The sequence below is a fragment of the Bufo gargarizans genome, chromosome 10, assembly GCF_014858855.1.
Source record: "Bufo gargarizans isolate SCDJY-AF-19 chromosome 10, ASM1485885v1, whole genome shotgun sequence".
Classification (NCBI taxonomy): Eukaryota; Metazoa; Chordata; class Amphibia; order Anura; family Bufonidae; genus Bufo; species Bufo gargarizans.
The window spans coordinates 76,682,175-76,706,221 of NC_058089.1; the positions used below are offsets into that span (position 1 = coordinate 76,682,175).

The 24,047-nt window shown below is 47.0% G+C and overlaps 1 protein-coding gene across 1 annotated transcript in view; it reads right to left on the reverse strand.

Moving 5' to 3' along the window:
- The window catches only part of LTBP3 (latent transforming growth factor beta binding protein 3), a 176,942-nt gene that overhangs the window by 17,965 nt on the left and 134,930 nt on the right, over nucleotides 1-24,047 (reverse strand). Inside the window, exon 22 of the mRNA XM_044269983.1 lies at nucleotides 21,820-21,903. Coding sequence (XP_044125918.1) covers nucleotides 21,820-21,903 — 84 coding nt within the window. The remainder of the gene's footprint in view (nucleotides 1-21,819; nucleotides 21,904-24,047) is intronic.

The window sequence follows — 24,047 nt, forward strand, 5'->3', positions numbered from 1 at the left end:
GGGCACGAAGCCCACTGGGCTGGGGCCACTGTAAGACAGCCGAAACCTTCTCAGGATCCATGGAGAACCCCTCAGCGGAAATGATGTAACCTAAGAAGATTACCTGGGATCGGTGAAATTTGCATTTCTCAAGCTTACCGAACAGCTTGTTCTCTCGTAAGCGTTGCAACACTCGTCTGACATCCAGAATGTGGGCCTCCATGGATTCAGAATATACCAAGATGTCATCCGCTGCAGGGCACGAAGCCCACTGGGCTGGGGCCACTGTAAGACAGCCGAAACCTTCTCAGGATCCATGGAGAACCCCTCAGCGGAAATGATGTAACCTAAGAAGGTTACCTGGGATCGGTGAAATTCGCATTTCTCAAGCTTACCGAACAGCTTGTTCTCTCGTAAGCGTTGCAACACTCGTCTGACATCCAGAATGTGGGCCTCCATGGATTCAGAATATACCAAGATGTCATCCAAATAGACCACCACACACTGCTGCAACAGGTCACGGAAAACATCGTTGATGAATTCCTGGAAGACTGCGGGCGCATTGCACAACCCAAAGGGCATAACCAAGGATTCATAATGACCGGTCCTGGTGTTAAACGCGGTCTTCCACTCATCGCCCGCCTTGATCCTTACCAGGTTATATGCCGCCCTCAGGTCGAGTTTGGTAAAGACCGTGGCCCCTTTGAGGCGATCGAACAGCTCGGAAATCAAGGGTATCGGGTAAGCGTTCTTGATCGTGATGCGATTGAGACCCCTGTAGTCGATGCAAGGCCTCAACTCACCACCCTTCTTTTTCACAAAGAAAAATCCAGCCCCTGCCGGGGACGAGGATTTGCGAATGTGTCCGCGTGAAAGCGCCTCCCTCACGTACTCCTCCATGGCCTCATTCTCCGCTACCGACAGTGGATAGACTTTGCCACGAGGAGGAACGGCACCAGATTGTAACTCTATGGCACAATCGTATGGGCGGTGCGGAGGTAGGGCAACCGCACGCACCTTATCGAATACATCCCGGTACTCCTCGTATTCAGGAGGCAACAGAGAGTCCGAGGAAGTACACAGCAACTTGACAGGCCCATGGATGCAACTAGCCCCACACTGCGGTGACCACGAGAGGATCTCGGCCGATCTCCAATCGAAAGTCGGATTATGCTTCTGGAGCCAGGGGTACCCCAAGACCACCGAGTAGTGTGGAGACGAAATAACCTGGAGACAGACCGACTCTCTGTGAACGGCACCAATGGCCATCCCCACTGGAAGGGTCTCCTGAGTCACGTGTGGCGGCAGAAGGGGTCTGCCGTCTATCGCCTCAAGAGCCAGTGGGGAACCTCGAGGCTGCAGAGGAATGGAATTGGCGGCAGCGAACACACTATCAATGAACAAACCACCAGCACCAGAGTCCACCAACGCCTGGGTCGTCACCGAGCCCCCGACCCAGGAGAGGACAACAGTAATCAGTGGTTTGTCAACACGGGAAACCGGGGACGAGGAGACTCCACCCAAGATCTGCCCCCGACAGGATCTCAGGTGCGAGCGTTTCCCGGACGGTTCGGGCATGCCAACCGAAAATGCCCACCGAGACCACAGTACATGCATCGGCCCTCGCGTCTCCGGAGTACCCTCTCCCCCTCGGACAGGCGAGCAAACCCCAGCTGCATGGGTTCACCCCCAGACAAGTCATCCCCAGGAGGCGTGGGAGGAGAGGGAGGCACGGGTGGGACAGCAAACGTAGGCGCCAATCTGTTAGAAGACCTCCGCAGGCTCTCCTTAAAGGAAGGTCTCTCCCTGAGTCTGGTGTCAATCAAAATCAGGAAAGAAATAAGGGACTCGAGCTCCACTGGTAGGTCCTTAGCTGCAACCTCATCCTTCAAGGCATCCGAGAGACCATGAGAGAAAGCAGCGACCAGAGCCTCATTATTCCAGCCCACCTCTGCTGCCAGGGTACGAAACTCAATGGCGTATTCAGCTACGGATCGTGAACCCTGTCTGATGGACATAAGGAGCTTCGCAGCAGAGGCAGCACGAGCCGGCACATCGAATACCTTCCGAAGAGAAGCAACAAAACCGGAAAACTCGGCAACCACCGGATTGTTGTTCTCCCATAAAGGGCTGGCCCAGGCCAAGGCCTTGTCCGAGAGCAGCGAGATCAAGAAGCCCACCTTTGATCTCTCAGTAGGAAAGGCATGTGGCAGCAACTCGAAATAAATGCCCACCTGGTTAAGGAAACCTCGGCACTGAGTTGGCTCTCCCCCAAAGCGCTGTGGAAGGGGGGCAGAACCGGTCATACCCCGAAACACCGCAGGCGCAGCAACAGGTGTCGGGGTAGACCCTGGCGCAACAACCGGAGCGGCAGTAGGAGCGGGCCCAGGAGCGACAACCGACCCATCGGCAACGGAAGCTAAATGAGCCGTGCGTTCAAGCAGGGTTTGCAACGCCACAGCGAACCGACCCAACAGGTGATCCTGCTGATCAAGTCTGGCAACCAGCGTAGGTAGCGAGGATGGCCCTGTACCGTCAGAATTCATGGCTTGGTCCTAATGTCAAGGAACCATGAACCAGACGTACAACAAGAGATAGTGAAAATAAGAAGGCTTTATTGAAAGTCAAGCCGTAAGGCAAAAGTCCAAGCGGATGGCTAAACCGAAGCAGGGTCTTGCGAAGCCAGAAGTCGGGAACCAGAAGGGTAGTCAGACGAAGCCTGGATCAGGAACCAGCAGGGTAGTCAGACGAGGCCTGGATCAGGAACCAGCAGGGTAGTCAGACGAAGCCAGGATCAGGAACCAGAAGGGTAGTCAGACGAAGCCAGGATCAGGAACCAGAAGCAGCAGCAGTCTTAGAAGCATGTGAACACAGGAGGACCAAGCAGGGAACTGAAGCCACAGACCTCCTATATATATGAGCTGGGCATCCAGCTCCTCCCAGTGGGAAGGAGAAGCCGCAGGGTGGGAGGCTACAAGAAACCCAGAAACCAAGATGGCCGCCAGCACATGTCAAACGAAGGAGGACAGCAAGAAGGTAAGACCATGACATTTAGGGGGAGCAGGACCCTGGAGGTCTGGACCATTATATTTAGGGAGGAGGGGGAAGCAGGACCCTGGATGTCTGGACCATTATATAGGGAGGAGGGGGGAGTAGGACACTGGAGGTCTGGACCATTATATTTAGGGAGGAGGGGGGAGCAGGACCCTGGAGGTCTGGACCATTATATATGGGGAGTAAGGGGAAGCAGGATCCTGGAGGTCTGGACCATTATATATGGGGAGTAGGAGGAAGCAGGAACCTGGAGGTCTGGACCATTATATTGGCAGGAGGGGGCACTTGATGAAGAGTCGATATCTGTGACATCGGGGGTTATATAGTATATGATCCTATTATATGTCATGGTATTATACACGGATATTTGGATACAGTTTTAAGTAAGTATAAACAAATGGGTTGTATTGTGTGTTTAGATTAAATCTTAAAGCTTTCCCCTTTCCCCTCTCCTTTAAAAGGCAAAGTTTAATGATTACACGTCAGGAAGTAAAAAAAAAAAAGCAAGTCTGCGAAGAGGACACTTCCCAACTAATGAACGTACAGGTCTTACAAGTAAGTCTAATTTCCCCTGCCCCCCACCACACACACTTTACTTTAAAATACAATTACTAATTCATAGTTTTTTTTTCAATTCTTCATGTTTATCAGATTTGCCACTTTATCAGTTACTGAATGGTTTTCAATTTTGACTAAAAATGTTCATATACTTATTTGTTTATTCCTCTGACTTTTCTATGCTCATGGCGGTGGGAGATTTAGGATAGGTGTGGGGGAGGGAGGTCTAGGAGGGGTGTTTGGGTGGGAGCTCTCGAAGGGGTGGAAGGTCCAAGAGGTATGTGGGGGTGGGAGATCCGGGAGGGGGGCCCATAATTTTTTTTGCTATGGGGCCCAGTCATTTCTAGCTACGCCCCTGGTGTCACGCCTTATTCCAGCCCTGCTACAGACACGACATATTTTCTTGGGGAGCGCTGAGTTGGGGTACCAGGATAGACACTCGGGAAGTGTCTGTCATGTAGCCGTCTAACTACATCAGGGACTTGGGGCACGGACCCTCCTGGATACAGAAGTTCCGAAATGATCTCTTCCTGGAAAGATCCCGTTCTCCCATCCTTACTGTAGAGAACAAAACTATTATAGACAGCTAATTGAATTAAATAAACAAACACCTTTTTATACCAGCGTCTGGTGCGGCGGGACACTAAATAGGGAGCCAACATCTGGTCATTGAAGTCCACCCCTCCCATGTGAAGGTTATAGTCGTGGACAGAGAGGGGTTTCTCAATGACTTCAGTTGCCCTTTCAATTTGTACAGTCTTGTCTGCGTGAATGGTGGACAGAAGGTAAACGTCCCTCTTGTCCCTCCACTTCACCGCGAGCAGTTCTTGGTCACACAAGGCAGCCCTCTCCCTCTGTGCAAGTCGGGTATTAACGAGCCGTTGGGGGAAGCCCCAGCGACTAGGTCGCACGGTGCCACAGCATTGAATTCCGACTAGATGTAAGTGCCGAAAGAGGGCCACGCTTGTGTAGAAATTGTCCACGTATAAGTGGTACCCCTTGTGGAGTAACGGTGACACCAAGTCCCAGACAATCTTGCCACTGCTCCCCAGGTAGTCAGGGCATCCGACCAGCTCCAGTTTTGAGTCTTTCCCCTCATAGACCCTAAAACTATATGTATAGCCTGTGGCCTTTTCACAGAGCTTATACGGTTTGACCCTATACCGGACGCGCTTCCTGGGGTTGTACTGTTTGATGCCAAGGCGCCCGGTAAAATGTATAAGGGACTCGTCTATGCAGATGTTCTGATTGGGGTATACACATCTGCAAACCTGGATGACAAATGGTCTATAAGGGGCCGAATTTTGTGGAGCCGGTCATAAGCAGGGTGGCCTCTTGGATGACAGGTTTTATTGTCAGTGAAATGCATAAAGCGCATGATGACCTCAAAACGTGCCCTGGACATAGCAGCAGAGAACATAGGCATGTAATGTATTGGGTCTTTAGACCAATAGGACCGCAACACATTTTTTTTAGTTAGACCCATGCTGAGGATAAAGTGACTAGTTTCCAAATTCGGAAACTGTGACTAGTTTCCACCGGAAAGGCTGGGCATAGAAGCTTTCCAGATTGGCGGTAATATACTGTGTGGCGTAGCGGTTGGTTTCTGCCACAACTAAGTCATAGAGATCCGCGGTGAAGAACAGCTCAAAAAACTCAAGGGCTGATCCTTAATGAGCTGTCTCCACGCGAACTTCAGACTGGGCGGTGAAAGGGGGCAATACGGGTGCGGTGGAAGCAGGGGATTGCCAATTTGAGTTTGCCAGCACCTCTGGGAGACTAAGGGCTCTACGGGCCTGTGAACGTGGTGGCTGCGATGGGGGAGTTACTGCATGTGCCACCGTACCAGCTTGAACTGCTCGCCACTTCACCAGGGAATACGGCAGTGCTGGTAGACGGTCCAGGATGTGCTGCACTGCTGGTGTATGCCGCATCCAGCTTGAACTGCTCGCCACTTCACCAGGGAATACGGCAGTGCTGGTAGACGGTCCAGGATGTGCTGCACTGCTGGTGTATGCCGCATCATAAAAAAGATCAGCGCTAGCACCACTCTGCTACAAATGAGGCTCATCACGCTGGGTATGCAGAACACTGACATGGGGTTAGGTACGCCTGACCGTAGCAGGGACCTCAACCTCGTCATCTTCACTAGCGGTTAGAGTGCCACTGCTGTCTACAGGTTCATATTCTGAACCACTGGATTCAGCGGGTGAGGTGTCCCCATCGCTTTCATCCATCAGGGCCAGAATCCTGTATAGGCCTCTTCAGCGGAATACCCCTTTGACATTTTGGGATAACTAAATTTAGGGGGTATTCCTCTAAGACTACCCAAGAAAAATAGCACACCTGCCTAGTAAAATGGAGTGCTTGCGAAGTAAAGCTGCGATCGCTAATAAAGATCCAAAAAGTTCAAAAGTGATCTTTATAGCGCCACAGCGATTTTACGGTGTTTTTGCAGTGACCAGAAAAAATTTAATTCTGTCACTGTGGCGGGGCGGACTAAACGCAAGTGTGGGCACAAGATCAGGCCTGATCGGGTGAACACTGCATTTTTTGTAGAGCCTAAGATGACTCTAATGTACTGATATAGATCTGATTGCGATCAGTCTTGATCACTTACAGATACTATATAGTACTAGTGCTGACTGTGATGACGCTAATCAGCGACTAATCAGTGACTGCGGTGTGGTGGGCTGGGCACTAACTACCTAACAAGTAGCTAAGTAACTGGCGGTGATAAGGGACCCTTACAGGGGGGTGATCAATGACAGGGGGGTGATCAGGGAGTCTATATGGGGTGATCAGGGGTTAATAAGGGGTTAATAAATGACAGGGGTGGGGGGTTATGTGTGTGTGGTGTTCGGTGCTACTTACAGAGCTGCCTGTGTCCTCTGGTGGTCGATCCAAGCAAAAGGGACCACCAGAGGAGCAGGTAGCAGGTATATCAGACGCTATTTACAAAATAGCATCTGATATACCTCTTTGATTGGTTATTTAAAAAATCTACAGCCTGCCAGCCAATGATCAGCGCTGGCAGGCTGTAGTTAAACTTGTATAGTGCGCAATCCTGTGAACTGGTCACAGGAAATCTCGGGTCTCACGAGATGACGCCAATAGGCGTCACTGACACCTGAGAGCGCCGCGGTCCTGACGCCTTTCGGCGTTAGTGTGACAGGAAGTGGTTAAAAGACGCCTGACTAATAGAGTTGAGCGAACACCTGGATGTTCGGGTTCGAGAAGTTCGGCCGAACATCCCGGAAATGTTCGGGTTCGGGATCCGAACCCGATCCGAACTTCGTCCCGAACCCGAACCCCATTGAAGTCAATGGGGACCCGAACTTTTCGGCACTAAAACGGCTGTAAAACAGCCCAGGAAAGGGCTAGAGGGCTGCAAAAGGCAGCAACATGTAGGTAAATCCCCTGCAAACAAATGTGGATAGGGAAATTAATTAAAATAAAAATTAAATAAATAAAAATTAACCAAAATCAATTGGAGAGAGGTTCCATAGCAGAGAATCTGGCTTCCCGTCACCCACCACTGGAACAGTCCATTCTCAGATATTTAGGCCCCGGCACCCAGGCAGAGGAGAGAGGTCCCGTAACAGACAATCTGGCTTCATGTCAGCAGAGAATCAGTCTTCATGTCATAGCAGAGAATCAGGCTTCACGTCACCCACCACTGTAAGAGTCCATTTTCATAAATTTAGGCCCAGCACCCAGGCAGAGGAGAGAGGTCCCGTAACAGACAATCTGGCTTCATGTCAGCAGAGAATCAGTCTTCATATCATAGCAGAGAATCTGGCTTCCCGTTACCCACCACTGGAACAGTCCATTCTCAGATATTTAGGCCCCGGCACCCAGGCAGAGGAGAGAGGTCCCGTAACAGACAATCTGGCTTCATGTCAGCAGAGAATCAGTCTTCATATCATAGCAGAGAATCAGGCTTCACGTCAGCCACCACTGCAACAGTCCATTGTCATAAATTCAGGCCCAGCACCCAGGCAGAGGAGAGAGGTCCCGTAACAGACAATCTGGCTTCATGTCAGCAGAGAATCAGTCTGCATGTCATAGCAGAGAATGAGGCTTCACGTCACCCACCACTGCAACAGTCCATTTTCATAAATTTAGGCCCAGCACCCAGGCAGAGGAGAGAGGTCCCGTAACAGAGGATCTGGCTTCATGTCACCAGAGAATCAGTCTGCATGTCATAGCAGAGAATCAGGCTTCACGTCACCCACCACTGCAACAGTCCATTTTCATAAATTTAGGCCCAGCACCCAGGCAGAGGAGAGAGGTCCCGTAACAGAGGATCTGGCTTCATGTCACCAGAGAATCAGTCTGCATGTCATAGCAGAGAATCAGGCTTCACGTCAGCCACCACTGCAACAATCCATTGGCATATATTTAGGCCTAGCACACAGGCAGAGGAGAGAGGTCCCGTAACAGACAATCTGGCTTCATGTCAGCAGAGAATCAGTCTTCATATCATAGCAGAGAATCAGGCTTCACGTCAGCCACCAATGCAACAGTCCATTGTCAGATATTTAGGCCCAGCACCCAGGCAGAGGAGAGAGGTCCCGTAACAGAGGATCTGGCTTCATGTCAGCAGAGAATCAGTCTTCATGTCATAGCAGAGAATCAGGCTTCACGTCACCCACCACTGTAAGAGTCCATTTTCATAAATTTAGGCCCAGCACCCAGGCAGAGGAGAGAGGTCCCGTAACAGACGATCTGGCTTCATGTCAGCAGAGAATCAGTCTGCATGTCATAGCAGAGAATGAGGCTTCACGTCACCCACCACTGCAACAGTCCATTTTCATAAATTTAGGCCCAGCACCCAGGCAGAGGAGAGAGGTCCCGTAACAGAGGATCTGGCTTCATGTCACCAGAGAATCAGTCTGCATGTCATAGCAGAGAATCAGGCTTCACGTCACCCACCACTGCAACAGTCCATTTTCATAAATTTAGGCCCAGCACCCAGGCAGAGGAGAGAGGTCCCGTAACAGACAATCTGGCTTCATGTCACCAGAGAATCAGTCTGCATGTCATAGCAGAGAATCAGGCTTCACGTCAGCCACCACTGCAACAATCCATTGGCATATATTTAGGCCTAGCACACAGGCAGAGGAGAGAGGTCCCGTAACAGACAATCTGGCTTCATGTCAGCAGAGAATCAGTCTTCATATCATAGCAGAGAATCAGGCTTCACGTCAGCCACCAATGCAACAGTCCATTGTCAGATATTTAGGCCCAGCACCCAGGCAGAGGAGAGAGGTCCCGTAACAGAGGATCTGGCTTCATGTCAGCAGAGAATCAGTCTTCATGTCATAGCAGAGAATCAGGCTTCACGTCACCCACCACTGTAAGAGTCCATTTTCATAAATTTAGGCCCAGCACCCAGGCAGAGGAGAGAGGTCCCGTAACAGACAATCTGGCTTCATGTCAGCAGAGAATTAGTCTGCATGTCATAGCAGAGAATCAGGCTTCACGTCAGCCACCACTGCAACAGTCCATTGTCATAAATTCAGGCCCAGCACCCAGGCAGAGGAGAGAGGTCCCGTAACAGACAATCTGGCTTCATGTCAGCAGAGAATCAGTCTGCATGTCATAGCAGAGAATGAGGCTTCACGTCACCCACCACTGCAACAGTCCATTTTCATAAATTTAGGCCCAGCACCCAGGCAGAGGAGAGAGGTCCCGTAACAGAGGATCTGGCTTCATGTCAGCAGAGAATCAGTCTGCATGTCATAGCAGAGAATCAGGCTTCACGTCAGCCACCACTGCAACAGTCCATTGTCATAAATTTAGGCCCAGCACCCAGGCAGAGGAGAGAGGTCCCGTAACAGACAATCTGGCTTCATGTCAGCAGAGAATTAGTCTGCATGTCATAGCAGAGAATCAGGCTTCACGTCAGCCACCACTGCAACAATCCATTGGCATATATTTAGGCCTAGCACACAGGCAGAGGAGAGAGGTCCCGTAACAGACAATCTGGCTTCATGTCAGCAGAGAATCAGTCTTCATATCATAGCAGAGAATCAGGCTTCACGTCAGCCACCAATGCAACAGTCCATTGTCAGATATTTAGGCCCAGCACCCAGGCAGAGGAGAGAGGTCCCGTAACAGACAATCTGGCTTCATGTCAGCAGAGAATCAGTCTGCATGTCATAGCAGAGAATGAGGCTTCACGTCACCCACCACTGCAACAGTCCATTTTCATAAATTTAGGCCCAGCACCCAGGCAGAGGAGAGAGGTCCCGCAACAGAGGATCTGGCTTCATGTCAGCAGAGAATCAGTCTGCATGTCATAGCAGAGAATCAGGCTTCACGTCAGCCACCACTGCAACAGTCCATTGTCATAAATTCAGGCCCAGCACCCAGGCAGAGGAGAGAGGTCCCGTAACAGACAATCTGGCTTCATGTCACCAGAGAATCAGTCTGCATGTCATAGCAGAGAATGAGGCTTCACGTCAGCCACCACTGCAACAATCCATTGGCATATATTTAGGCCTAGCACACAGGCAGAGGAGAGGTTCATTCAACTTTGGGTAGCCTTGCAATATAATGGTAAAATGAAAATAAAAATAGGATTGAATGAGGAAGTGCCCTGGAGTCCAATAATATATGGTTATGGGGAGGTAGTTAATGTCTAATCTGGACAAGGGACGGACAGGTCCTGTGGGATCCATGCCTGGTTCATTTTTATGAACGTCAGCTTGTCCACATTGGCTGTAGACAGGCGGCTGCGTTTGTCTGTAATGACGCCCCCTGCCGTGCTGAATACACGTTCAGACAAAACGCTGGCTGCCGGGCAGGCCAGCACCTCCAAGGCATAAAAGGCTAGCTCTGGCCACGTGGACAATTTAGAGACCCAGAAGTTGAATGGGGCCGAACCATCAGTCAGTACGTGGAGGGGTGTACACACGTACTGTTCCACCATGTTAGTGAAATGTTGCCTCCTGCTAACACGTTGCGTATCAGGTGGTGGTGCAGTTAGCTGTGGCGTGTTGACAAAAGTTTTCCACATCTCTGCCATGCTAACCCTGCCCTCAGAGGAGCTGGCCGTGACACAGCTGCCTTGGCGACCTCTTGCTCCTCCTCTGCCTTGGCCTTGGGCTTCCACTTGTTCCCCTGTGACATTTGGGAATGCTCTCAGTAGCGCGTCTACCAACGTGCGCTTGTACTCGCGCATCTTCCTATCACGCTCCAGTGCAGGAAGTAAGGTGGGCACATTGTCTTTGTAGCGTGGATCCAGCAGGGTGGCAACCCAGTAGTCCGCACAGGTTAAAATGTGGGCAACTCTGCTGTCGTTGCGCAGGCACTGCAGCATGTAGTCGCTCATGTGTGCCAGGCTGCCCAGGGGTAAGGACAAGCTGTCCTCTGTGGGAGGCGTATCGTCATCGTCCTGCCTTTCCCCCCAGCCACGCACCAGTGATGGACCCGAGCTGCGTTGGGTGCCACCCCGCTGTGACCATGCTTCATCCTCATCCTCCTCCACCTCCTCCTCATCCTCGTCCTCCTCGTCCTCCAGTAGTGGGCCCTGGCTGGCCACATTTGTACCTGGCCTCTGCTGTTGCCAAAAACCTCCCTCTGAGTCACTTCGAAGAGACTGGCCTGAAAGTGCTAAAAATGACCCCTCTTCCTCCTCCTCCTCCTCCTCCTCCTGGGCCACCTCCTCTTCCATCATCGCCCTAAGTGTTTTCTCAAGGAGACATAGAAGTGGTATTGTAACGCTGATAACGGTGTCATCGCCACTGGCCATGTTGGTGGAGTACTCGAAACAGCGCAACAGGGCACACAGGTCTCGCATGGAGGCCCAGTCATTGGTGGTGAAGTGGTGCTGTTCTGTAGTGCGACTGACCCGTGCGTGCTGCAGCTGAAACTCCACTATGGCCTGCTGCTGCTCGCACAGTCTGTCCAGCATGTGCAAGGTGGAGTTCCACCTGGTGGGCACGTCGCATATGAGGCGGTGAGCGGGAAGGCCGAAGTTACGCTGTAGCGCAGACAGGCGAGCAGCGGCAGGATGTGAACGCCGGAAGCGCGAACAGACGGCCCGCACTTTATGCAGCAGCTCTGACATGTCGGGGTAGTTGTGAATGAACTTCTGCACCACCAAATTCAGCACATGCGCCAAGCAAGGGATGTGCGTCAAATTGGCTAGTCCCAGAGCTGCAACGAGATTTCGCCCATTATCACACACCACCAGGCCGGGCTTGAGGCTCACCGGCAGCAACCACTCGTCGGTCTGTTGTTCAATACCCCGCCACAACTCCTGTGCGGTGTGGGGCCTGTCCCCCAAACATATGAGTTTCAGAATGGCCTGCTGACGTTTACCCCGGGCTGTGCTGAAGTTGGTGGTGAAGGTGTGTGGCTGACTGGATGAGCAGGTGGAAGAAGAGGAGGAGGAAGCCGAGAAGGAGGAGGTGGCAACAGGAGGCAAAGAATGTTGCCCTGCGATCCTTGGCGGCGGAAGGACGTGCGCCAAACAGCTCTCCGCCTGGGGCCCAGCTGCCACTACATTTACCCAGTGTGCAGTTAGGGAGATATAGCGTCCCTGGCCGTGCTTACTGGTCCACGTATCTGTGGTTAGGTGGACCTTGCTACAGATGGCGTTGCGCAGTGCACACTTGATTTTATCGGATACTTGGTTGTGCAGGGAAGGCACGGCTCTCTTGGAGAAGTAGTGCCGGCTGGGAACAACATACTGTGGGACAGCAAGCGACATGAGCTGTTTGAAGCTGTCTGTGTCCACCAGCCTAAATGACAGCATTTCATAGGCCAGTAGTTTAGAAATGCTGGCATTCAGGGCCAGGGATCGAGGGTGGCTAGGTGGGAATTTACGCTTTCTATCAAATGTTTGTGAGATGGAGAGCTGAACGCTGGCGTGTGACATGGTTGAGACGCTTGGTGACGGAGGTGGTGGTGGTGGTGTTGGTGGTACATCCCCTGTTTGCTGGGCGGCAGGTGCCAACGTTCCTCCAGAGGCGGAGGAAGAGGCCGAGGCGGCAGCAGCAGAATAGGCCGAGGCGGCAGCAGCAGAAGAGGTAGCAGGGGGAGCCTGAGTGACTTCCTTGGTTTTAAGGTGTTTACTCCACTGCAGTTCATGCTTTGCATGCAGGTGCCTGGTCATGCAGGTTGTGCTCAGGTTCAGAACGTTAATGCCTCGCTTCAGGCTCTGATGGCACAGCGTGCAAACCACTCGGGTCTTGTCGTCAGCACATTGTTTGAAGAAGTGCCATGCCAGGGAACTCCTTGAAGCTGCCTTTGGGGTGCTCGGTCCCAGATGGCGGCGGTCAGTAGCAGGCGGAGTCTCTTGGCGGCGGGTGTTCTGCTTTTGCCCACTGCTCCCTCTTTTGCTACGCTGTTGGCTCGGTCTCACCACTGCCTCTTCCTCCGAACTGTGAAAGTCAGTGGCACGACCTTCATTCCATGTGGGGTCTAGGACCTCATCGTCCCCTGCATCGTCTTCCACCCAGTCTTGATCCCTGACCTCCTGTTCAGTCTGCACACTGCAGAAAGACGCAGCAGTTGGCACCTGTGTTTCGTCATCATCAGAGACATGCTGAGGTGGTATTCCCATGTCCTCATCATCAGGAAACATAAGTGGTTGTGCGTCAGTGCATTCTATGTCTTTCACCGCTGGGGAAGGGCTAGGTGGATGCCCTTGGGAAACCCTGCCAGCGGAGTCTTCAAACAGCATAAGAGACTGCTGCATAACTTGAGGCTGAGACAGTTTCCCTGGTATGCATGGGGGTGATGTGACAGACTGATGGGGTTGGTTTTCAGGCGCCATCTGTGCGCTTTCTGCAGAAGACTGGGTGGGAGATAATGTGAACGTGCTGGATCCACTGTCGGCCACCCAATTGACTAATGCCTGTACCTGCTCAGGCCTTACCATCCTTAGAACGGCATTGGGCCCCACCATATATCGCTGTAAATTCTGGCGGCTACTGGGACCTGAGGTAGTTGGTACACTAGGACGTGTGGATGTGGCAGAACGGCCACGTCCTCTCCCAGCACCAGAGGGTCCACTAACACCACCACGACCATGTCCACGTCCGCGTCCCTTACTAGATGTTTTTCTCATTGTTATGGTTCACCACAACAACAAATATATTATTTGGCCCAATGTATTGTATTCAAATTCAGCGGGATATAAATTTGAGGCCTAGTATTTAGGCGCTGGGTGACCGGTATGGATTTAGTGACAGAATTAGACTTGGAAATGCACAGAAGCGTGTGTGTGAAGTTATTCTGAATGACCCTATGTGCACCTTGAATATTATATACCCTTTTTGGGATAGATTTCAAATAGCTCTGATATAGCAGGAACCACTAAATTATGAAATTGCTAAATTGGGAATTGTATTTCAACCCAGAACAAAAAATGTGCTTTGACGGACACTAAATATCTTGCCCAGCAACAACAGTACAGCGGTAACGAGAGATTTAGCAGGATATAAATTTGAGGCCTAGTATTTAGGCGCTGGGTGACAGGTATGGGTTTAGTGACAGAATTAGACTTGGAAATACACAGTAGCGGGTGTGTGTGAAGTTATTCTGAATGACCCAATGTGCACCTTGAATATTATATACCCTTTTAGGGATAGATTTCAAATAGCTCTGATATAGCAGAAACCACTAAATTATGAAATTGCTAAATTGGGAATTGTACTTCAACCCAGAACAAAAAATGTGCTTTGACGGACACTAAATAACTTTCCCAGCTACAACAGGACAGCGGTAACGAGAGATTTAGCGGGATATAAATTTGAGGCCTAGTATTTAGGCGCTGGGTGACAGGTATGGGTTTAGTGACAGAATTAGACTTGGAAATACACAGTAGCGGGTGTGTGTGAAGTTATTCTGAATGACCCTATGTGCACCTTCAATATGATCTACCCTTTTAGGGATAGATTTCAAATAGCTCTGATATAGCAGAAACCACTAAATTATGAAATTGCTAAATTGGGAATTGTATTTCAACCCAGAAGAAAAAATGTGCTTTGACGGACACTAAATAACTTTCCCAGCTACAACAGGACAGCGGTAACGAGAGATTTAGCAGGATATAAATTTGAGGCCTAGTATTTAGGCGCTGGGTGACAGGTATGGGTTTAGTGACAGAATTAGACTTGAAAATACACAGTAGCGGGTGTGTGTGAAGTTATTCTGAATGACCCAATGTGCACCTTGAATATTATATACCCTTTTAGGGATAGATTTCAAATAGCTCTGATATAGCAGAAACCACTAAATTATGAAATTGCTAAATTGGGAATTGTACTTCAACCCAGAACAAAAAATGTGCTTTGACGGACACTAAATAACTTTCCCAGCTACAACAGGACAGCGGTAACGAGAGATTTAGCAGGATATAAATTTGAGGCCTAGTATTTAGGCGCTGGGTGACAGGTATGGGTTTAGTGACAGAATTAGACTTGAAAATACACAGTAGCGGGTGTGTGTGAAGTTATTCTGAATGACCCAATGTGCACCTTGAATATTATATACCCTTTTAGGGATAGATTTCAAATAGCTCTGATATAGCAGAAACCACTAAATTATGAAATTGCTAAATTGGGAATTGTATTTCAACCCAGAACAAAAAATGTGCTTTGACGGACACTAAATATCTTGCCCAGCAACAACAGTACAGCGGTAACGAGAGATTTAGCAGGATATAAATTTGAGGCCTAGTATTTAGGCGCTGGGTGACAGGTATGGGTTTAGTGACAGAATTAGACTTGGAAATACACAGTAGCGGGTGTGTGTGAAGTTATTCTGAATGACCCAATGTGCACCTTGAATATTATATACCCTTTTAGGGATAGATTTCAAATAGCTCTGATATAGCAGAAACCACTAAATTATGAAATTGCTAAATTGGGAATTGTACTTCAACCCAGAACAAAAAATGTGCTTTGACGGACACTAAATATCTTTCCAAGCAACAACAGTACAGCGGTAACGAGAGATTTAGCAGGATATAAATTTGAGGCCTAGTATTTAGGCGCTGGCTGACAGGTATGGGTTTAGTGACAGAATTAGACTTGGAAATACACAGTAGCGGGTGTGTGTGAAGTTATTCTGAATGACCCAATGTGCACCTTGAATATTATATACCCTTTTAGGGATAGATTTCAAATAGCTCTGATATAGCAGAAACCACTAAATTATGAAATTGCTAAATTGGGAATTGTATTTCAACCCAGAACAAAAAATGTGCTTTGACGGACACTAAATATCTTGCCCAGCAACAACAGTACAGCGGTAACGAGAGATTTAGCAGGATATAAATTTGAGGCCTAGTATTTAGGCGCTGGGTGACAGGTATGGGTTTAGTGACAGAATTAGACTTGAAAATACACAGTAGCGGGTGTGTGTGAAGTTATTCTGAATGACCCAATGTGCACCTTGAATATTATATACCCTTTTAGGGATAGATTTCAAATAGCTCTGATATAGCAGAAACCACTAAATTATGAAATTGCTAAATTGGGAATTGTACTTCAACCCAGAACAAAAAATGTGCTTTGACGGACACTAAATATCTTTCCAAGCAACAACAGTACAGCGGTAACGAGAGATTTAGCAGGATATAAATTTGAGGCCTAGTATTTAGGCGCTGGGTGACAGGTATGGGTTTAGTGACAGAATTAGACTTGGAAATACACAGTAGCGGGTGTGTGTGAAGTTATTCTGAATGACCCAATGTGCACCTTGAATATTATATACCCTTTTAGGGATAGATTTCAAATAGCTCTGATATAGCAGAAACCACTAAATTATGAAATTGCTAAATTGGGAATTGTACTTCAACCCAGAACAAAAAATGTGCTTTGACGGACACTAAATAACTTTCCCAGCTACAACAGGACAGCGGTAACGAGAGATTTAGCGGGATATAAATTTGAGGCCTAGTATTTAGGCGCTGGGTGACCGGTATGGATTTAGTGACAGAATTAGACTGGGATATGGCCAAAAAATAACCACACTATTGCTGGTTAAATGCACTTGGTGACGGGCGCAGCTTGCCCCTGATGTAGTATATGGCCAAAAAATGAACAGACTATTGCTGGTTAAATGCACTTGGTGTCACAGCTTGACCAACCACACTACTGAGGGTTAAATGCACTTGGTGACGGGCGCAGCTTGCCCCTGATGTAGTATATGGCCAAAAAATAAACAGACTATTGCTGGTTAAATGCACTTGGTGTGACAGCTTCACCCTGATGTAGGCTTTAGCCAGAAAACAACCACACCATTGAGGGTTAAATGCACTTGGTGACAGGCGCAGCTTGCCCCTGATTTTGTATATGGCCAAAAAATGAACAGACTATTGCTGGTTAAATGCACTTGGTGTGACAGCTTCACCCTGATGTAGGCTTTAGCCAAAAAACAACCACACCATTGAGGGTTAAATGCACTTGGTGACAGGCGCAGCTTGCCCCTGATTTTGTATATGGCCAAAAAATGAACAGACTATTGCTGGTTAAATGCACTTGGTGTGACAGCTTCACCCTGATGTAGGCTTTAGCCAAAAAACAACCACACCATTGAGGGTTAAATGCACTTGGTGACAGGCGCAGCTTGCCCCTGATTTTGTATATGGCCAAAAAATGAACAGACTATTGCTGGTTAAATGCACTTGGTGTGACAGCTTCACCCTGATGTAGGCTTTAGCCAAAAAACAACCACACCATTGAGGGTTAAATGCACTTGGTGACAGGCGCAGCTTGCCCCTGATTTTGTATATGGCCAAAAAATGAACAGACTATTGCTGGTTAAATGCACTTGGTGTGACAGCTTCACCCTGATGTAGGCTTTAGCCAAAAAACAACCACACCATTGAGGGTTAAATGCACTTGGTCGCAGCTTGTGCTGGCGCACCACAAGACACAAAATGGCCGCCGATCACCCCAGAAAAATGTGACTGACAAACGGTCTGGGCAGCCTAAAAACAGTGAGCAATTGAGGATCAGCAGCTCAATGATCCACAGCTGCAGATCGATCAGTTAATCAAGTCCTTTGGAGGAGTTAATCTGCCTAATCTCGCCCTACTGTCGCAGCCGCAACCTCTCCCTACGCTAATCAGAGCAGAGTGACGGGCGGCGCTATGTGACTCCAGCTTAAATAGAGGCTGGGTCACATGGTGCTCTGGCCAATCACAGCCATGCCAATAGTAGGCATGGCTGTGATGGCCTCTTGGGGCAAGTAGTATGACGCTTGTTGATTGGCTGCTTTGCAGCCTTTCAAAAAGCGCCAAGAAAGCGTCACAAAAGCGCCAAGAAAGCGACGAACACCGAACCCGAACCCGGACTTTTACGAAAATGTCCGGGTTCGGGTCCGTGTCACGGACACCCCAAAATTCGGTACGAACCCGAACTATACAGTTCGAGTTCGCTCATCCCTACTGACTAAGTCTACTTTCATACTAGCATTATTATTTTTTGGTATTGAGATACATCAGAGGGTCTCAATACCGGAAAAAAAATGCTTCCGTTTTGTCCCCATTCATTGTCCATGGGAACAAAACGTAACTGAACAGAACGGAGTGCTCCAAAATGATTTCTGTTCCATTCTCATACTGGAGAGCAAACCACAGCATGCTCAGGTTTGTTTTCCGTCCTGGGATGCGGATATGTTAAATATAATACAACCAGATCCATTCATAACAGAGCACTGTCACCCCTATTACACGCTTGTGTCATGAGCAAACAGACAAACCTTACCTACCTTGTGTCATCAGCAAACAGACAAACCTTAAGGCCAGACATTTCGCCTGGCCCTGTCAATCTCAGGCCTGTGCCGTTGCTTCAAATAGCGGAGAAAGCTCAGAGACTCTGCTGCTGCTATCTGAGCAGTGCTGATGCTGACTGTGCATGCTTAGTTACACTTCCGAGTATACAGACAGCAGAGCCTCTGAGTGTGCGCTGAGCCAAGATTACCAGTGTAATGTATGTAATTTTACATTTTATCCTCACAACTGTGCATTATAAACCATGTTAAATGTATATTGTTGCAATGTTCTGGTAAGGACTTAAGTTCAGTTTAGTATTTCTAAGCTGGAATGGTTCATTCCAGTTTAGCTCCCCCTCTGTCAGCAGAGTGGGCTGTGCCCACATCCTGCAGCATGAGGAGAGAATGAAGTTAGTTAGGAGTGTAGCCCACCCTCTGCTAGGGGTAGGGTGTGCATGTTAGGAGCTCCCAGCTATAGGGAACCAAACCAGGATCTTGGTCTAATCCCCAGCCTGAGCCCTGCAGCCTCAGCTGGATGAAGCAAGCAGACAAACTCCAGTTCCAGGAAGAAAGTATCCCTGCGAAGATAACTGTTAGTAAAGTCCAGAGACCCAAGAGAAGCTATATTCCTCCTCAGCTAGTCAGTCCCCATACAGCAGAAGATAGAAAGTGTAGAAGCCACAGTATAGAGCTACAAAGCAGACGTCCTTTCCTGCAAGCTCCAGGTTTATAGAGTAGAAGATAAATTCCTGCCAACCATTGCCAATACCTGCTGGGACCTAAGACAAAAGCTGTATTTTGCCTGGATAAAAGTTACAATCAGTAAAGACAAGTTTGAACTTTACCAAAGGTCTGTATCTCAATTTCTGCTGCAAAATCCCTCTATTACTCCTATTAGCACCACACTCAATTTATTGCAAGTGAGCCAGGATACAGGAGTCCAGCCGTACACAGGTACACCGTTGACACAATTAATACTGCCATACAGAGACATTACACCACTCTGGCATTCCTAACCTGGGGCGTGAGTTATAACACCTTTAAAGGGCCCTGTGACAATACCCTGCGCACGCTGCAATTGGCATCATTAACAAAACTATAGACTAAATATAGACTATTATACCCATATCCTGACCCCCTGCATAATTTGGCGTCAGTGTAACTGTACCATGGTCCTGCCTGTGCTCTATTGCAAATGCTCAAGCAGGCTGATTTATGAATGATTTTGATTTGTACAAATCAATTTGCTCATATCAATATTAGAAACATTTTATCATTCTCTTTTTTGGGGGGAAATCTCACGTCTGTTAAAGCAGGAGAGACACCTCTCTTGTTTCTTGAGGCAGTACTGCCACTCAGTGGTCAACTTGAAAATAACAATCCTGTTAAAGCATCATAATCTAGATTCCTTATCAGTATGTCTTTGGAGTGTGGGATGAAACCAGAGTACCTGGAGGAAACCCACAAAAACACGGAGAGAACATACAAACTCCATAGAGATGGTGTCCTTGGTCAGACGATAACCTAGGACCCCAGCACTGCTAACCACATCCAACCTAGTTGTGTTCCAGATATTGAGTTAAACATATAACACTATGCAGTCAGCTGTTAAGTTGAGGCTGCAGGAAGCACGAATATTTTTTAAATGTATTATTAGGGTCCATTCACACGTCCGCAAAATGGGTCCGCATCCGTTCTGCAATTTTGCGGACCCAATCATTTTCAATAAGGCTGCAAAAGATGCTGACAGTACACAGTGTGCTGTCCGCATCCGCACTTCCGTTCCACGGTCCCGCAAAAAAATGTATGTTCTATTCTTGTCCGCAGACAAAAGTTGTGGGTGTGTGAATGAACCCTTAATTGACTTGTTGCTCTGTATCAGTAAAACAAAACTCAAGCTATTTTGGGGCAACATCCCTCTAAAAATATTCTATTTTTTTGTTCAGGTTTTTTCTCTTCTCTGATCATAAATATATTAATCACATATTAATATATTAAAGTGATATTATGCAGTTGTTATAGTTATGGATACACAAACATATATTTACAGTTTGTTTGTTTTCACGAGTGTGATTTATTTATTTTTAGTTTTTTATTTTGATTTTTTAACTACAGTTTTATAGAATATCTAAATGCTAGTTTAAAAATAAAACAAGTTTACTCTTACTTAAAAATGTTGTAAGTATGCTGCAAGGAAGGTCAGTGCCGCAATGACAATTAGAAGAAGTAAAAGAAGAATTCCTGTGCTTACTCTCTGACTGCACCTAAGTGCAAGTGACTAGAAGCGGGGTTCTACCACGTCTACTGTCCTGTTGTAATAAGTATGTATATGTGATACTGTCACGCCTACCTGAACTTGTAGCGGAGAGTCTGTGATGTTGATGTGTAGTGGTGAATACTTGATAGTTGTCCCGATCCTCCAGTCCGGTAGAAGCAATCAGGCTGTGTGGTTGGAAAACGGGCCCCGGCCGGAAGCACGTTTCCTATTCAGAAAAGCTTGTGCTCCTAATCAGAGCGCCAGTGATGTCACTCGGGCTTACAGCTACAGGAGCTGTTGTAGACCAAAAATCCAACACATTTCAAAAGGATCGTCTTTCTTCCTCAGGGATAGAGTCCTCTTGCCTGTTCTCCTCCTTATGAAGTTCAGGTAGGCGTGATGGTGTCACATATATATACTTATTACAACTCGGAGGACAGTAGACATGGTAGAACGCCGCTTCTGGTCACTGGTACTTAGGTGCAGTCATAGAATAAGCACAGGAATTTTTTAATGCTAGTTTATTCTTCCTGTGCATAGCAAAAGCTCTTTCCTTAGGACCCAGACTGTTCGTATTATGATTTTGCTGGGGTTGACATTTGGAAGGGAATAGGTCACCAGAAAATGACCTATTGTTTAAATCATGTTTTTTATAATAAGCAATTTTATTTAATTTTTTTATTTGTTGGTGATTTTTTATATTTTTTTTTGGGTGATAAAGCATGCCTAGAATACTCTCCCATAGAAGTCAATTTCCAACTGTGAATGGTGGAACCTGTGTAACTATACAGAGGTGTTATTTGACATTCTGCCGATGGTGAAGATGACAACAGCTACTGAAAAGTTCCCTCTACAGAACAGGAAGTCATGTCCTAGTTCTAGTGGTTAGAGCAAAAATTGCAGGATTATATACATTTTAAAAATAAATATAGATCATGACATGGAAAATTAAAAAAAAAAAACTCACCAAAAATTCTTTCAAACTATGTCTAAAAATGTAATTTAAGCAATAGGTCATTTTCTGGTGACACATTTGCTTTAAGTAATGAAATAGAGTCCACTCCTGTGATGAAACTACAGTGGCTATTAATTGTGGTATGTGAAGGCTTGAGTGACGCCATTTGTTACCAGGGTAACCCTGTTGTCATACATGTTTTATTAACTTTGTTTACAAATTTTAAATATAAATAACATCTACTATGATGAGCAACAAAATAATTCTGCATTACCTCTGCGTGACTTTCTTTTTACTTGATGGGCACTGAACTCCCAGAATGAGTTAGCCCCACTGTGCGAGACTGAGCAGGCCAGAGCTGAAAAGAAACAATAAAGAACAAAAGATGATTTTTGGATGCCACAATCAGTCAAAATTCAGTAGAGCATGAAGCCTGCTTTTATGATAGATGAGAGACCTAAGATATTTTTAAGTGATATACACTAAGATTGATGTAGCTTTCTCCGCTCTGGATGAAATTCTGTTTAATAGTATATAATCGTAGTCACAATCCTATCAGATCTTGGTGACTGACTGTATAACTGTATTTGATAAAATGTGCACATTCAAAAAGTGGAGAAAATGCAGCATATCTATAAAACTTGTTCTGGGCTTGAGACTTTCTTTAGAAAAGTTATACAATCATCTGCAAATTTTGTGGCAACACTAAATAAATAGACCAGGCCAAATGTTCCTTTGTATAGTCAGACATTTTCTTTCATCCCCTCCCTACACCACTCTTTAATAGTGTGCAGGGGCATAGCTATAGGCAAAGCTGCTTTGGGGCCCGAACTCAGAAGGGCCCACCCGTCATTATTCAATGACATTATATACAGTGGCACTGTAGGAAACAGACAGAGTGGCTTATCTGAGAGAGAGATCTTGACTATCCAGAGGAGTGGAGGTTGCACAGGAGGAGGGTTTTGCGAAGATGTTTCTGGTGGATGCCTCATTCAAAAATTTGCTGTGGGGACCAGTAATTTCTAGTTAAGCCACTGATAGTGTGGTATGGGGTACGAGTACTTCCTGCAAAAAACCTTACATTTGCAGCAGCTTTCTTCATGCCATTAACTACGGGTACAGGCTGTAGTGTATAGCTGACATTCTACTGCAACGGCTAGGAAATGAGATTACTCCGAATCTAGCTATTTGGCTGTAACCCGAGTGGTTTTCAAAAGTAGGGGGCTCTGTCTGCATATTCCATGTCTGCCATGTACAATATTTTTCTAAGCCCCAGCCCTGCCACCTCTCTCCCCCAAAATAAATCAAAATTGTACCAGTAAAAAAAATAAAACTTATATGGCTACATTGACCAATTATGAAATGTTACAGCTCTTGGGACTTTAATAGTGACAACTATTTATTTGCAAGTCCTGCAGTCTCATGACCTGAACTAATTTCAGCTCTTATCTTTCCAATGCCGCTTTAAAGGGAACCTGTCATGTACTTTATGCTGACCTCACTGAGGGCAGAATAAATTAGTGACAGAAATGCTGATTTCAGTGGTGCGTCGCTCATGAGCTAAAAGTAAGTGGCTACTGAGAACCAGCATCATAATCATTGCAGCCCAGGCCTTGAAAAGAGTCAAATCTACCTGAGAAGAGTCATGGTTACTCCTAATCTCCTGCTCTCCCGACCATCTACTGATGATTAGCAGTTCTCTGCTAGAGAGAAAGGGAGAAAACTCGGTAGAAGCCTGTTAGTCATCAGTAGGTGGGCAGGAGAGTAGGAATTCATGAATAACCAGGACTTTTCTCTGGTGGCTGTGACTCTTTTCCAGGCCCAGTCTGCAATTATTGTTATGTTGGTTCTCGGCAACCACTTACTTTTAAATGACAGACCCAGGGCCATCTTTAAGAGAGTGGAGGAGGGCGGTTGACCATATTATTAGGATGGAGAAAATTATATACGATAATAGGGTAAAAATGTCTTGTTTTTCAAATTGCGGAATCGCTGGCTGAATTGTAATACATAATATTCGGTTCCCTTTTTTTTCTCTCTCTCCCTTTCTCGGGTTGGCTGGGTTGGGCATGGTTTATAAATAGAGGATGAAAATATATTATGTTTTGTGTGAACTTTTATATTTTGTATTACATTATTGAATAATAAAAATTATATAATATAAAAAAAATATATATGTCCGTACTGTCCATTCATATATTTCTACTTTGTAATTAGACCTCCTCTAAGCTGTCTTTTCTCCAAACTGAATAACCCCAAGTTTGATAACCTGTTTTGGTACTGCAATCCACCCATTCCCTCAAGAATATCTGTAAAGAATAAATCAAGGCAACTGGACGTACTGTAGATTTCTTGAAAACATTTCACTCGTTCTTCCAATGAGCTTTCTCAATTCTGAGTGACTGTACAAAAATTCTGGGAATAAATATGTAACTGAATCCACATCTGGTAATTATACCCAGCATTGGGTCAAAGGTGTTGAATCCATTATCCTAATTGGAG